Below are 13,113 nucleotides of genomic sequence, written 5' to 3' on the forward strand. Positions count from 1 at the left end.
ATCTGCTTGGCCACCAGCACCTTCTGGCGTCATTCCATTGTCATTCTGCTTGCCTCCAGTCCCTCCAGCAAGCCTCCGTTGTCTGTGTGCTTGTACCATACCCTTCCTTCAACCCTCTGTTGTCCCAGTGGTTGCTTCCTCCCGTACCAAGCACTCTGTGGTCCATTTGGCTGCCCCACCCCTTCCGCCACTCTGTTGCCCCTACCCCTCGCACTCTCTCCATGGCCTGTTGTTGTTGCACTCAGCATCTCCTGCAGACCCTTAATTGTTATGTTCTAAAATGCACATTCACCAGCCAGTTTATTGACGCTGAGGACTCTAGTAGCAACGTGAGAAGAGCAATTAATTATAGGCTTGTCTAAAAAGCCATGTTTTTAACAGAGTTTTTAAATGATCGTATAAGGTGGAGGCTCCAATGTTGTCCGGGAAGAAGTTCTAAGATTGTGCCAGGGGTTGTAATTCTGTATTCTACAAGCCAAACAATAGGACATTTTCCACAAAGGATTTTAAAGATCATACATCTGGTTTTAAACAGTTCACTGGGCAACTGGTGGCCAGTGCAATTCCTTTAGCAGAGGTTCCGCATGACAGTATCTAGGTTGTTGATAAATTAGTCTGGCTGCTTGGTTTTGAACAAGCTACAGTCTTCAAATCAGACCCTTAGGCAAGCCTAAGTAGAGAGCATTGGCGTAATTGATACGGGACATTACAAGAGCAATTATGATCTGAATAATTACCACAACTGTCAAAAAATAATGTCCTGATCTTTTATTTTGTAGAACTAAAAGAAGTAGGAAGAAATCACTATTCCAATTTGAGGCTTCTACTGAAAGATCTTCCCCGACAGGAATGCTGAGGCTCTTAACCGCTTTATTATTTTTTGGGGGATTAGGGGTGACCCAACTTTTGAGCCCAGAAAGGAGGACTCAGGCGAAGCAATTTGTTTTTAACCATCACCACCTCGGTTTTATCAAAGTTCAGTTTCAATTGGTTTCATCCAGTCCTGGATAAAGACCTTAGTGTTTTGGAAGAACTTTATAAAATCAGGGGTACCCTCAATGTTGAACAATAGCTGCATATCAACATAGTTAAATAGTCTTACTTTCCACCTTCACAGGGCATTTACCAATGGGCGGATGTACAGATTGAATAAAATAGGGGATAAAGAGGATCCCTGAGGTACTCCACAACTAAGATTGACCAGGAATGGGCAAAAAGGGGAAAGACGAACCGACTGTGATCAGTCTGATAAAAAGGACTTTATCCAATCCATTGCACAGCCTTGCAACCTGTCTGCTTGCTCCTTTCCCTCTTGCTTGTCTTCTTACACCCTGCCTGACCACCCCCTCCCAACCACCCACACCCCACCCACGTCCTTCTATCTCACCCTCCTCCTGTGTTACCTTGGTGAAAACATGGCTAGGAAAAAAAAAGTTATTTGACGTAGTCAGTGGTGTATTGCGCATTTAAAAAATGTTCTGTATACATATGAAAACAGGCTTTCTGCAGGTTTCCCCATGCTGTTTGCCCCCATTAAGACTATTAGATGCTGGATTTTCAACTCAGAGAGTGCACTAAGGCCTTCAAATCAGTCCTCCGTGCCAGTTTTTTAATCCCATACAAATTGCATATCGAATTGGATACACCCAATTGGCAAGGCCTGACTTACTTACAAGTCTCTAGTACATTGTACCCAGGGCATGTAAGACAGAGTGGTCTGCAGCACTGTTTACACCACCTTTCATGGGACAAGGTAAAAAATGGCTCCCAGCTTGCCACTACAGACTGGCAGGACAGTGTTTTTAATGCCAGTTCGACTTTGCCATTTAATCAAATGGCGAAGCCGTTCTATCTTTTAACATTATATGTAAGTCTTTCCTAAGGAAGACCTATAGAGTCCTATGGCAGAGAGTTCTATTTTGTTACGCAAGACGTAATGTTTGATGATGTGTTAGCAGCAACACGTCCAAGTTGTCGTTTTGCTGTAGGTAAAGTTAGTAGCCCCATTGGCTAACACAGCTACCAGGTGGCATCCCAACCCAGAAAACATTTGAAGGGGACTGCCCAACTAGGTCAAGTAAGGTATCAAATTAATCACGTCATTAAATGTGACTGGATGCCCAGGTCGAAACTAATCTCACTGTTAAAGGAAGGCAACTTTTAGAAAGTTGCCACTCTGTGCTCTAATCGTCCTGTAGCCTCACAAAGGCATAACCATACACAGCTTTCTGACTGCCTGGGTAGACATGTGAATGACTCCTAGGCTCAGGAACATAGGCCATGCTGCAACAGCATGGTGTCATGTCTGCCAGGATGGCTACTCAAGGGGTTAGTTCAGAAGCAGAAACTCCAAGGGTCAGTTGGCTGACCTCCCAGAATGGCACTGGGAACATTAAAGCTGAAAGAGCCCAAGTCACATCTCTGGTAGTTACAGCAGGGGTTTTGCGGCAATTTGATACTGGGGAATCCAAAGGACAATTCAGAGATAGCCAAAAGGTGCACCATGTCTGCTGGACCTATGGGTGTTGGTTGTGACTGGGATTCGTTAACCAAGGGGGGGGGGACACTGACCTCCACCAAAGATTTGTACCGTGACCAGAGAGTTTCAAAAATGCAAGGTTCCCTTGGAACTCAGCAACTAGGACTTAATGGGACCCCGGAATCCAAGGACAGTCTCCCCCACTCACCTCTCAACTGGACTTCACCCCCGTCGACCACACAGCATCAGAAGCATCCTTGAACATCTCTAGCCTGCATCCCTCATTATCAGGACCACTCAGTCGTTATCTATGGCAACCATCTTGCAAAGTTGGGATTTTGCACTGAAAGCACTCTGACGGCAAAGTAACTGTACAAAGTATTCTTTCTGGCCCCCTAGACCTCTGTCCTTCCAAACTTGGTCACCCAACTCGGGCCACAGTTGTTGAACTAACTTCTACAATCTTTTCAAAAGTTTCCAAACTTCTTGTTGGCCAATGCTTGTTTGCAGCTGATATAAAATGTGTTTATTATTTGTAAATCTGTATCGCTGTAACTCTCTTGTGTATTTAGCTGAATAAGGTCTCTAAAAATGTATAAAAGTCTGCTCTTTTTTTGTAAATTGATGTCTTGTTTCTCTTGTGTTGTGGGCCTTTATTTTGTTATGTTTGTGTTCTTAAATGCTTTACACGTTGTTCCTTTAGCAAGCATTACTATTGCCACAGCTAGCTAGAGTTGAGCTCAAGGTTAAGAAAACGTACCTGACTGGCCCTAAATGGTATTTGTGAGTGTACTGAATGCTAGGCCTTCCAGGCAGAATATATAATACAATGTAATCCTCACACTGTACAGCATGCCGATTTAACTAACATAAATACACTAAAGAAAAATGCCCAAACAAATAGCTCTCATAGTCGAGACCTATTGGTTTTGTCAGTACGTTAAGGCACAATTGATGGTGAACATATTGTGTTCTAAACTTATTTGAAGAAGTTTTGGGACTGCCTCTTTCATTTGCTTCTGAATCTTCGGCCATTGGCTTAGGTATTATCAGTCTCATCTTGGTTCTACCCACAGGAGTATTTCCTTCTCACAGTTTTATTCTGTTGACGTTATGAATGTATCGTACCTCCATGCATGACTATGGCATTTCAAAGACCACTATCTTCCTCATAGCAATGTGGAGCATGCACTGACAAACATCTAAAAAAATGGATGCTACAGAAATGAAATCCGTTTTTTGTGTAGAGTCCATTTTTCAGATACTTTTGCCCATGCACTTGGTCCAAAGTACACAAACACTCATTGGCAAATAAAATAATGCTTTTTATAATGTTATCATCTTTATAAGTGCCCCAGCTAAATTAGCCAGGGCTTCGCATTATGCTATAGATCAACCTGACCTACTGCAACTATATGATAGTGGCTATAATGTTGCGTCTGATGGATGTTTTAAGGCATGGGCAAAGTGGGCAATTGCCCAAGACCACTACCTTCCAAAGAACTGCCTAATAAAGTTAGACTGTCGAAACATTTGCTACAGTAACACTGCTCCCAAAAAACAGCTTTATTTTCTAATTTGACAATAGAGGCTGCTTAACGGAAACAGAGGGTGAGATTTATTAAGGACTTGCCCTGTGCAAAGTCATGCAAAGTCATGCATAGTAAAGCAAAACCGTGCATATTCATGCAAGGAATTTACTTTCCAGTGCAAAAATGTGTTTGCTGGAAAGGTATCATTTCTCAGGGAAAATACCACTTTGCACTACTTTGCACCACTTTGTGTCAGAGGGGTGGGAGTGGGGGGTTACTTGGGTGTAACTTAGTCAAATTTCCACAGCCATCCAAATATTTTAAAGCAAAGCCCGATCTACTAAGACAGCCAGACTGAGCTCTGTGTATTTAAATAAATAACATTTCTTTGTTACAGGTGCTAACATGAAGAACTGTTTTCATTTCGCCAAACATTCCATGCACTTATAAATTCATGCAGCTACGCCTTTCTTTTTGCCTGATAACCCGAATAAATGTGTTAGAGTGAATCAGTCACATGTGTCAGACACACGGGTCAGTGTGTTAGTAGAAATTCCAATAATACACCATTAGAAATCATAAAAAATCCTTTTGATCTGCTGTATTTCTACCATCAATACAGCAACTCTGAAGGTTTTTATGTTTTCTAATGGTGTATTTTTGAAATTTCAGACAAAAATAAATATGTAGCTGCATACATTTGATCTCAGTAAGAGTAGAATAAGTTTGTTGCTGAGCACATCCTTCCCTATCTATTTTTAGATCTTTCACAGACTGTTTGGAGCATGAGTCTTTTATTTATACTTCACATGAGAAATTTGAGTAGAATAAGGTTCATGCATTTGGGTGTTCGTTTCCAGTACTGACTAGAAGGTTACGAAATTTTGAAGTATCCCTGAAGAGATGGGAAGATCCTTTTGTTATCCTTTGAAACGCTATTTTTGGTGGCTATTCAATGACCCTTAGGATTCCTATTTTTCTTACATATGAGGTTTTGTTCTGTTTAATTTAAGATGTCCACTTGAAATTGGCAGTCCTGGTGATGACTCTGTTTCTGATTGACCTGGCATTTGGGATTGAAACATTGACAACATTTCCAATATAAACTGTTTTTAATTTTGAATGTGGATCAGGATATCTGAGGAGCAAGTCTCTCTAAAAAGTATATCATACTATTCCTTACAGTCACGTGTTTGTGTTTGTATATAGCACCAGTGCATTTTTTACTCCCCTTGTCACTTTGCGCTGCTTCATCACTGCTTTGGAGTCTCTTTTTACAATATTTACTGCTGAGTGATTTTGAGATTGATTTGTTAAAATATGAATAAATTGCATAAATGTACAAGTAATCATTTTTCTTGAGTAGGATTCCTGTTAAGCTATTGCCGTGGAAGTAGAGGGCTGCACTTCCCCCTTCCTTGGGGACCATTTGTATCTTAAGTCTACTATGTACCCAGGGCTCTGGGTTATGGGTTATTTCCCCCATATTATAAAAAATAGTCGAAACATGTTGACACAGAAATGGTAGGGTGATACGTGCCCATGGACCATACCTATTTTTTATTTGTTATCCTGTCAAAGAGAGCCGACAAATAAAATTGAACAGATTGGGCATATATTTAGGCAGTTTTATCCAAGTCTGTAGTGCATTGCCCCCTAAGTGTTGTTTTAGAGCCTAGTATCTCTAAGAACTCCACCCCTGTACACAGTATTGACAGCATGCCCTATGATGAAGCATGCCTCAAAAGTGGGTGAGGGCGTAACATATACAAAAATGGAATTCTTCTAGAAGGTAATGACTTGAACCACGTTTTTTTTCATCGATCTCTGTGACCCAAGTTTTTTTTTTTTTTCATCTATCTCAGTGCGATACATTATAATTAGGAGCCTGATTGGTGGACTACTCATCTCCCCTCCCAAGTGTGTACTCCCCGTATTCTGGTGTCCCCATTTTTTAAGGTTAACCTACAATTACATAAGGCTTCTTGGGGGCTATAATGGGCTGAAAGGGGATAATACATTTAAAGTTGGTCCAAACAGGGGGCCCAAAACATGTTGCCAGGGTCTCACAGATCTGTAGGTGTGATATTTACATAAATAAAAAGTTAGGCAGTCCATGTGTAGGTTTTTCTCCCTCGTCTCAAGGCTTCCAATAAATAAACGTGGCTGATGACAGTTCTTCCAGCCTTTTTGGTGCAAGGTAAAAACAGACTTTTAAAATCTTTAGCTTGACCTATTTGCTGACTGGCGAGAAATTCTTAAATTCGTATTGATATTTGCAAGATAGCCCTGCTCAAGGCAGACTGTTTCAAGTGGAACAAACGTCAGGCAGCGTATTGCATTTCATAGCTACAACACACCTGTCACTCTATGATCCATCCTATTGATCTGTAAGTAACTACATTTATCGGTTTGTTTTTTTAAAGGAAAAAAAAGGTTGATGGCAGCACAAAGGGAAGCTTATTAGTTGTGGGATCGGGTTGAGAGGAGAGGGTTGGGTTTCAGGCGTGTTTGTGCATCTCCGTGGATGGGGTTAACGTGATGCCTTTTGTGGAGTTGGCTGCCAGAAATTATTTGGTTAATTTTACTGCAGATTGCTGCTTTTGTTGCAGTTAGGCTTTAATAGCTTCGTAAAGCGTTGTGATTGGCAGTCGGGCTGTTATTGAATTGTCGGCTAACGAGTGCGCATTTAAAGTAACTGCTTTCTCCTCCACCTTCCTCGGCCCCACATCAACATTAAGCTTGCTCATTTAAGGCCACTTGACATTTTCAGTTAATTGCCTTCTGTTTCTTTTCCTTTGAGTCTCCTCCGTCGGTGTGCCACTCTGTACAGATAATAGACGTGTGCGTGTTTAAAAGGCCCCTTTCAGTGTGTTTAGGAAGTTATTGTCATGGTAAGTGTGCGGCACCAATCACTACCTCCCTCGGTAGTGTATGCCCAGGTCTCTTACCTGTTCGCGCTTTGCAGACCACTCCTAGCCAGTTATCCAGTGTCACCGGTCATTGGGAATGTCTGCCACCTTGTGGCTGGACAGGGAAGTGTTTGACATAGCTGCCTGCATCAGCTGCCACTGCTGCGCATGCACATCCCTCCCCCAGCCATTCGCTCGAATAATTCCTGTACCTCAACCTGTTTACAGGTACAGGTGTGGCTCGCGAAGGGATGTTTTTTTCAAGATGCAATATCACCTGGCTAGTGGTATATATTTTTTTATATGTGAATCATCCGCTAGGCCTTGAGGTATGACTTTAGTGGTCGAGAGGAGCTGTGGTCTAACAGCCAGAACTGCTAAATTTGGAAATAGGGACCCAGGTTTGAGCCCCGGCTCAACATCCTGTGATTTTAGGCAAGTCCCTCTCACCCTGCCTACCACGAAAAAACAGAATCTAACCTTGTATCATGTGATCTAATTTAAAGCGCTACAATCCTCTTTGGCAGAGTTTGCGAAAAAATAAAATGCATACATATTGTAGCGACTAAGACTGATACTACAAGATGGACAATTTAAACACCGTCGGGAGAGTGAACAAGGGAGGGGCGGTCGGGGACAGTAGAAGCCTAACGGCTTTCCTTTTGTGATCTCGCAGAGACTCGGTACATGTGCTTCTTTCAAAGGAACAGATGGAGCCTTATTTTGCTAACAAAGAAGGCTACGCGCGAGACAGAGGAGCAGCAACGCAAACAGCGCAGCCGAGCAAAAGACAAAGGTGCGCAGAAGCGTGGATGCTCCTGGGCCAGCCTCATTCATTCGCAGATGTGTAGCAGGCGGCCTTGGCGTTGCTTGGCTCGCTTCTAATTATGTATTGTACCGCTGCCAGCTCTTCATTGTGCTGTTAAAGGCCTGCTTTATCTGTCTCGATAGCTGAAATAATTGAATTGTATTCAGATACTCGCAGATTAGACGGGATCGGTACACATTCCGCGTTTAAACCGTGTCTCCCTCTGGCGATGCAGGTTTATCGCCAGCTATCTGCTGCCGCGCTGTCAAGGTGAGGTTTAATCGCACATTTAATACTGTGTTCGCTGCACTCTACCAGACGAAGGGTAATTTACTCCCCCGAGCTCGTGCGTCTACTTGTTTTTTATTTAGTCCTACGTTCCGGCAGGCCCATTTGGTAATTTGTGTGAAGTTCTGCCACCTTGTGGAGGGGTGAGAAACTTGAAAGGGCTGTTAACTCCCAAAACGGTGTGCCGTTTTGCAACATAGCCATTGGTCATATTATGCGATTACGCAGCTGAAACATTTTCCGCCCAATTATGGCTTTGCCGCATTGGAACCTAATCGTAATCCTCTGCTGTTCATTCTGCATTTTTTTAATAAAACATGTTGTTTCTAGCTCAGTCTGATTAAAAGTTACTATAATCGCTGCACTGCGTTTTTCCGCACAGTGGAAGGCCCTTCGTAAATGTAGACAGGTCACCTTTCTGTAGTTTATTGCTTGTAATTGGTTGTTAAACTTGTGGTAATAAGGTGAAAACTTTGCCCAGACAGTGTTACCATATGTAAAATTGACAAAATAATGAAGCAATCCTATCACAAAATCTGCTATTCATTGTGCCATATAATTTGCCATTTCTGTACACATAAATTAGTCAGACCTTGTACATAGTTTGGTCCTCCCTTGCCACATAATTGCAGTGGCCCTGAACATAGCCTACTCCTTTCTCATAGGTACATTAATGCGAGGAATGTATTTATGCTTCATGTTTCTGACCCTATGCATCGTGCTTCTGCCCAGGGTCCTCTTGGCGATAGCAGGCACTTGTACAAGCATTGCACGTTCATCAGAATGGATGTGATTTTAAGGGATCATGAAATGCTAAATATCCAGATATTTACGTAATATATATAGTCTGGGAGAGAATTCCACTTAATGAGAGCCAGTATAGAAACGATCCTCTATCACGCAATTTTGTTTTCCCTAATTCATGGTTTGACTAGAAGGTGCCTCGTATCGCCATTGTGTCCCTCATACATGCTCACCAGTGTAGGCTTCTCTGTCTCTGCTTTTCAATTTGGCTCCAGGTAATTTTTCGGAGTGTTTTTTTCACTTTCTGCATGTGTGGTCACCTGTATGCATAAAGCAACAGTAAATCATGTGTATTTTTGTACCTGACACATTCACTGTTTTCACCCAGCCTCATGTCTGTTTGGCTTCGATACAGATACAGTTCATCTTCAAGCCATGCTTGTTCCTTTCTAGACTATCTCATGTATGCAACAGACCCACTTATACCTTCCGCGACATGCAACAAATACAAATAACTTGTCACTGGGGCAGAAGGTGTAGTAAGTGGATGTTGGGAATCAGAAGCAGGGAAGGGGTTCCTCAATTTAATGTTTATTTTTGTCATCCAAGGTAATTGATGCAGGGAATAAAACAGTTTATCCAAAATAATATTCTGGAATTTTGAATGGAAGGGATCATAGCACTAAATCTCTTAATAGATCACATGATCTCTTCAGAAGAATCCAAGTAGAGGTTTGCAGTTGCTTATGTTTCCTTTCTGCCGTCTTCACAGGTTGTCATCCTAGAGGATTATGCAGATCCTTTTGATGCTAAACAGACTTCTAGCGTCCCGGTGGCCCCTGAGAAGGTGACGGAGAACGATGGTTACATGGAACCCTATGAGGCACAGAAGATGATGGCAGGTGAGGGGTCTGCTTATCTACCAGCTAGATGTGGTTGCTTAGTGTTACATTTATTTTAATTAATTTGGCTGTAATAAATTATTTGTTTTCCTCATGTTTTCATGGTTTTAAGTTTCATTTATTTGCTTAGGTTTGTCATTTTGTTGTATTATAATCTTTTTATGTTTTTGGACTTAATTTTTGCATCAACTTTCTTGGCGTTTAAATTCCAACCTATTTTGTCCCGAACAGCTTTGTTTTGGTCCTGTTGATCACCTGCACATTCTATCCCCTTCAGCAGATTTTATGCAGTAGAGGGGTGTCAAATTATTTTCCCCTTTGCCCGCCAGGATGCTTCTGTTCCCCCATTCCGACTAACTTTGCTTTCATCTCTCTTTTCAGCTGTCAAAACAAAGTATCTTCATTCTCTTTCTTTTCTAGGTCTGTTTCCCCTGTCCTCTTACCTCTTCATCTAATCCTGACATTGTGTGGTGATTAGGAAGTCTGTCTTTTCAGCACTGAAGGATGTAGGAGCAATCTGTGCATCTCGCCTTTTTGCATTCTGCTTGACACAGTTGAATCACTTTTAGCTTCCTTTGTTCTCTTTCAGTATTTTGTCCACAAAATTCATAGATGGTGTAGAAGTACTAATCCGGCCCTCCCCGTCTATACAATATCTTTGCCTTTAAAAGGGATGATCTACAAATAAATAGGCTAAATTACTTGTATGCCATGGTTAATCGACCTAAATGTTCAAATATCACTAGAAGGAGCTAATTTGAGATAAAGTAATGCACATTTCCTGGTGTTTTGTGTGACAATTTTTGGATGGGCAACAAGATGGATGGCATTGTTGTGCTAATAAGAGAAGGAATGTATCTAATATCAATGGCCAAGAAAACAATGATCCATTTGTCAAAGCTTTAATTATGAATCTATGATGGAAGGAGCTACGTTTTTTGGCAAAATACTGTCAAAAATTAACATAAAAAAAAAAAAAACCAATTGGTTCCATACATGCCATTGAGCATAAGAGATCTTTCTGTGATAGAATTTCATGGGTTGGTTATGTCTACATATACACCAAAAAAAATTAATTGGGTGGAATGCTTGAATGAATCACTGCAGCTGGTAATAACAGATACAGCATTCTCCCAGCCCACCATTTTAACTTATCTGCCCTATTCTTGACAGTGAAGATCTGCAGGCTTGCATTGAGATTGAGTCCACATGTTTTTTGGACAGGGTTACACGAAGAAAGGGTCCGTAATCAATAGTAGGAGAACATCACATATTTTAAACTGCACATGATACAATTGTAGTTCATTTCTAGTGCTACTTTTGAACTTTTTTGGGAATGGATCCTTCAAACGGATTTGCAGATAACTAACACCTTTAAAAGGTTTGGTGCTCTTACAACCACTTCAGGCAGCCTTGCATCCAAGGATGATGATCTCCATATATTTCTGCTTGGTGTTGTGCAGCCAAGTATTTGCCTTGCTCAAATTGGTCTATATGTTAGACTAGAAGAGGTTGCGGACCTCTAGAATAGAGGAATTAGATTGTCTTTCCTGTCCACCCAGGCTCAAATGCAACCAGGCAAGGACTTTGAAATCACCTCAGTTTGCAATATGACTGATCTAAGAATAGGATTAGGACTCCGTTCTTCATCTGCATTCGGTACAATAAGACATAAACTCTAGTGCTTGATCCTCTAGTCAATTTGTAAATGTATTTATTGCTAGCAGTTCACAATAGACCTCTTGCTTGGTTATGAGAATAGGCATGCTTATTTTGTACAGGTAGTCAGCTCACCAGAGAGGATGTTACAGGTGGAATGGTGGTCTATGGAGGCTAAGAAGCGTTCCTTTCAAGATGGCTCAGGATGAAATTGATAGGATGGTCTTTGCAGTGCTCACACTTCCTTTTACCCCTTTTGTCCTCCTTGTATATTTTCACACCTTCAACTTTGTAAAATTAAGTGTTATATAGCTGTCTTTGTGCTGCACATACTGTATAAAAACAAAGAACCACAGAGGGGAAAAAGGCACAAAAGAGGAAGAATCTCCCTACTGGAGACGTTTCCAAAGTTTAGCACAAGACCCCTGTACAGGTTTTGATGGCATTGCCATGATTCGTCCTGTAGCCCAAGGTGTTGCTGCTGTCGGAAGAAAGCAGAACGCTGTTCAAATTGCTGATCATAGTGTTTAAAGCTGTCAAGTGAAGTTCTGGATATATATATCTTGGCCACACCACACAAAGCCATACCCACATGAAGCCAGTCCACAGCGTCAGTTCCTTCACAAACCTCCCAGTGCTAGCACTTCCCGCTGACCTGTGAGCAATCTCTTCACCCATGCCCTTGAGATTGCACTTAAAGTACATTGTCTCAAGCCACAACACCCTTATGACTGATCTTATGTTTTTTTGCTTACATGCCCCTCTCTCTGCAGCATCTTTGACTGTAATTATGCAGACTATGTAAAAACTGCAACATATTATGCATGCATTGCCCTACCATTTAACAATCTTGTTCAAACTACCATTTATGTGTGTGTTCTTCCAGTCTGGCCTGGAACTTACTGTGGTCGGTTTTGAGAAGACAGGCTTCCTAGAAGTGGGCGAGCCACTAGAAGCTTGAGCAAGGCTCAAGCCTGAAGCCTGCCTCCATCTTAGCTCAAGGTCCTGTTGGAACCTTAAGCCGAGCTTTTCACATGGCTTCTATTTGCTACCCTCCTTCCGACCTGAATATGTGGCATTACAGTCGGAGCTGCCGACTTTGGAACTGGGGAACCACATGTGGGTCTCTGATTTGGCTCAACATCCTCTGCTATAAACAAGGCATGTGTCCTTGTGTAATGTAACTGGTGCTCATGTAAAGCAGTCCAATGCCTTTGGGTCGAGTTCATGCTGTTATAAACTACAGAACAATGTACAAAGAGGTAAAAACAAACCTTTAACATAAGGAAAGACCAATAGATACCTGTTACCTGGCTGATATGTGCATGGTGAAACCAGAAAACTTGGATGAATCGTGCTGGCTCAGGCAAATAGTTTATTTCGCCAAAACACTTTTTTTCTTCATTATTGTGTATGAAAGCACTTTCAAATATGTGAGTTCAGATTACCAATTGTACAAAAACCTATTGTGCTTGATTTAATGGATTATAATGTTGCTCTGCATTAATCTGGGCCACAAACAAGGTTTACATGACCATTTCCTTGCCTCTTAGTGCATTAATGGGTTATGTTTAAAACTATCACCAAGCCAGGCTTATGGCTCAGCTCAGGCTCGGTTGTCCCAGTAAATTTATTGACTAACCCACCTCTACTGCTCCTGTTGCTTAAATACAAAGACTCTTGGAAGTCTGTCTGTCCATAGCTGAAAGCTCGTGATTGCAGACATGGCGTTCTGGGGCAGAGCCACGCCTCTTAGTACGGGATTGGTGAATGGCCGGTTTGGGTTGGG

General features: G+C 41.8%; 1 protein-coding gene across 2 annotated transcripts in view; it reads left to right on the plus strand.

Moving 5' to 3' along the window:
* SHF (Src homology 2 domain containing F) overlaps positions 1 to 13,113 on the plus strand; it is a 332,461-nt gene that overhangs the window by 112,170 nt on the left and 207,178 nt on the right. For both annotated transcript variants that reach the window (XM_069222334.1, XM_069222335.1), the window contains exon 2: positions 9,536 to 9,665. In XM_069222334.1, coding sequence (XP_069078435.1) covers positions 9,536 to 9,665 — 130 coding nt within the window. The remainder of the gene's footprint in view (positions 1 to 9,535; positions 9,666 to 13,113) is intronic.

This window comes from Pleurodeles waltl, chromosome 3_1 (genome assembly GCF_031143425.1).
Source record: "Pleurodeles waltl isolate 20211129_DDA chromosome 3_1, aPleWal1.hap1.20221129, whole genome shotgun sequence".
In the NCBI taxonomy this organism is placed as follows: domain Eukaryota; kingdom Metazoa; phylum Chordata; class Amphibia; order Caudata; family Salamandridae; genus Pleurodeles; species Pleurodeles waltl.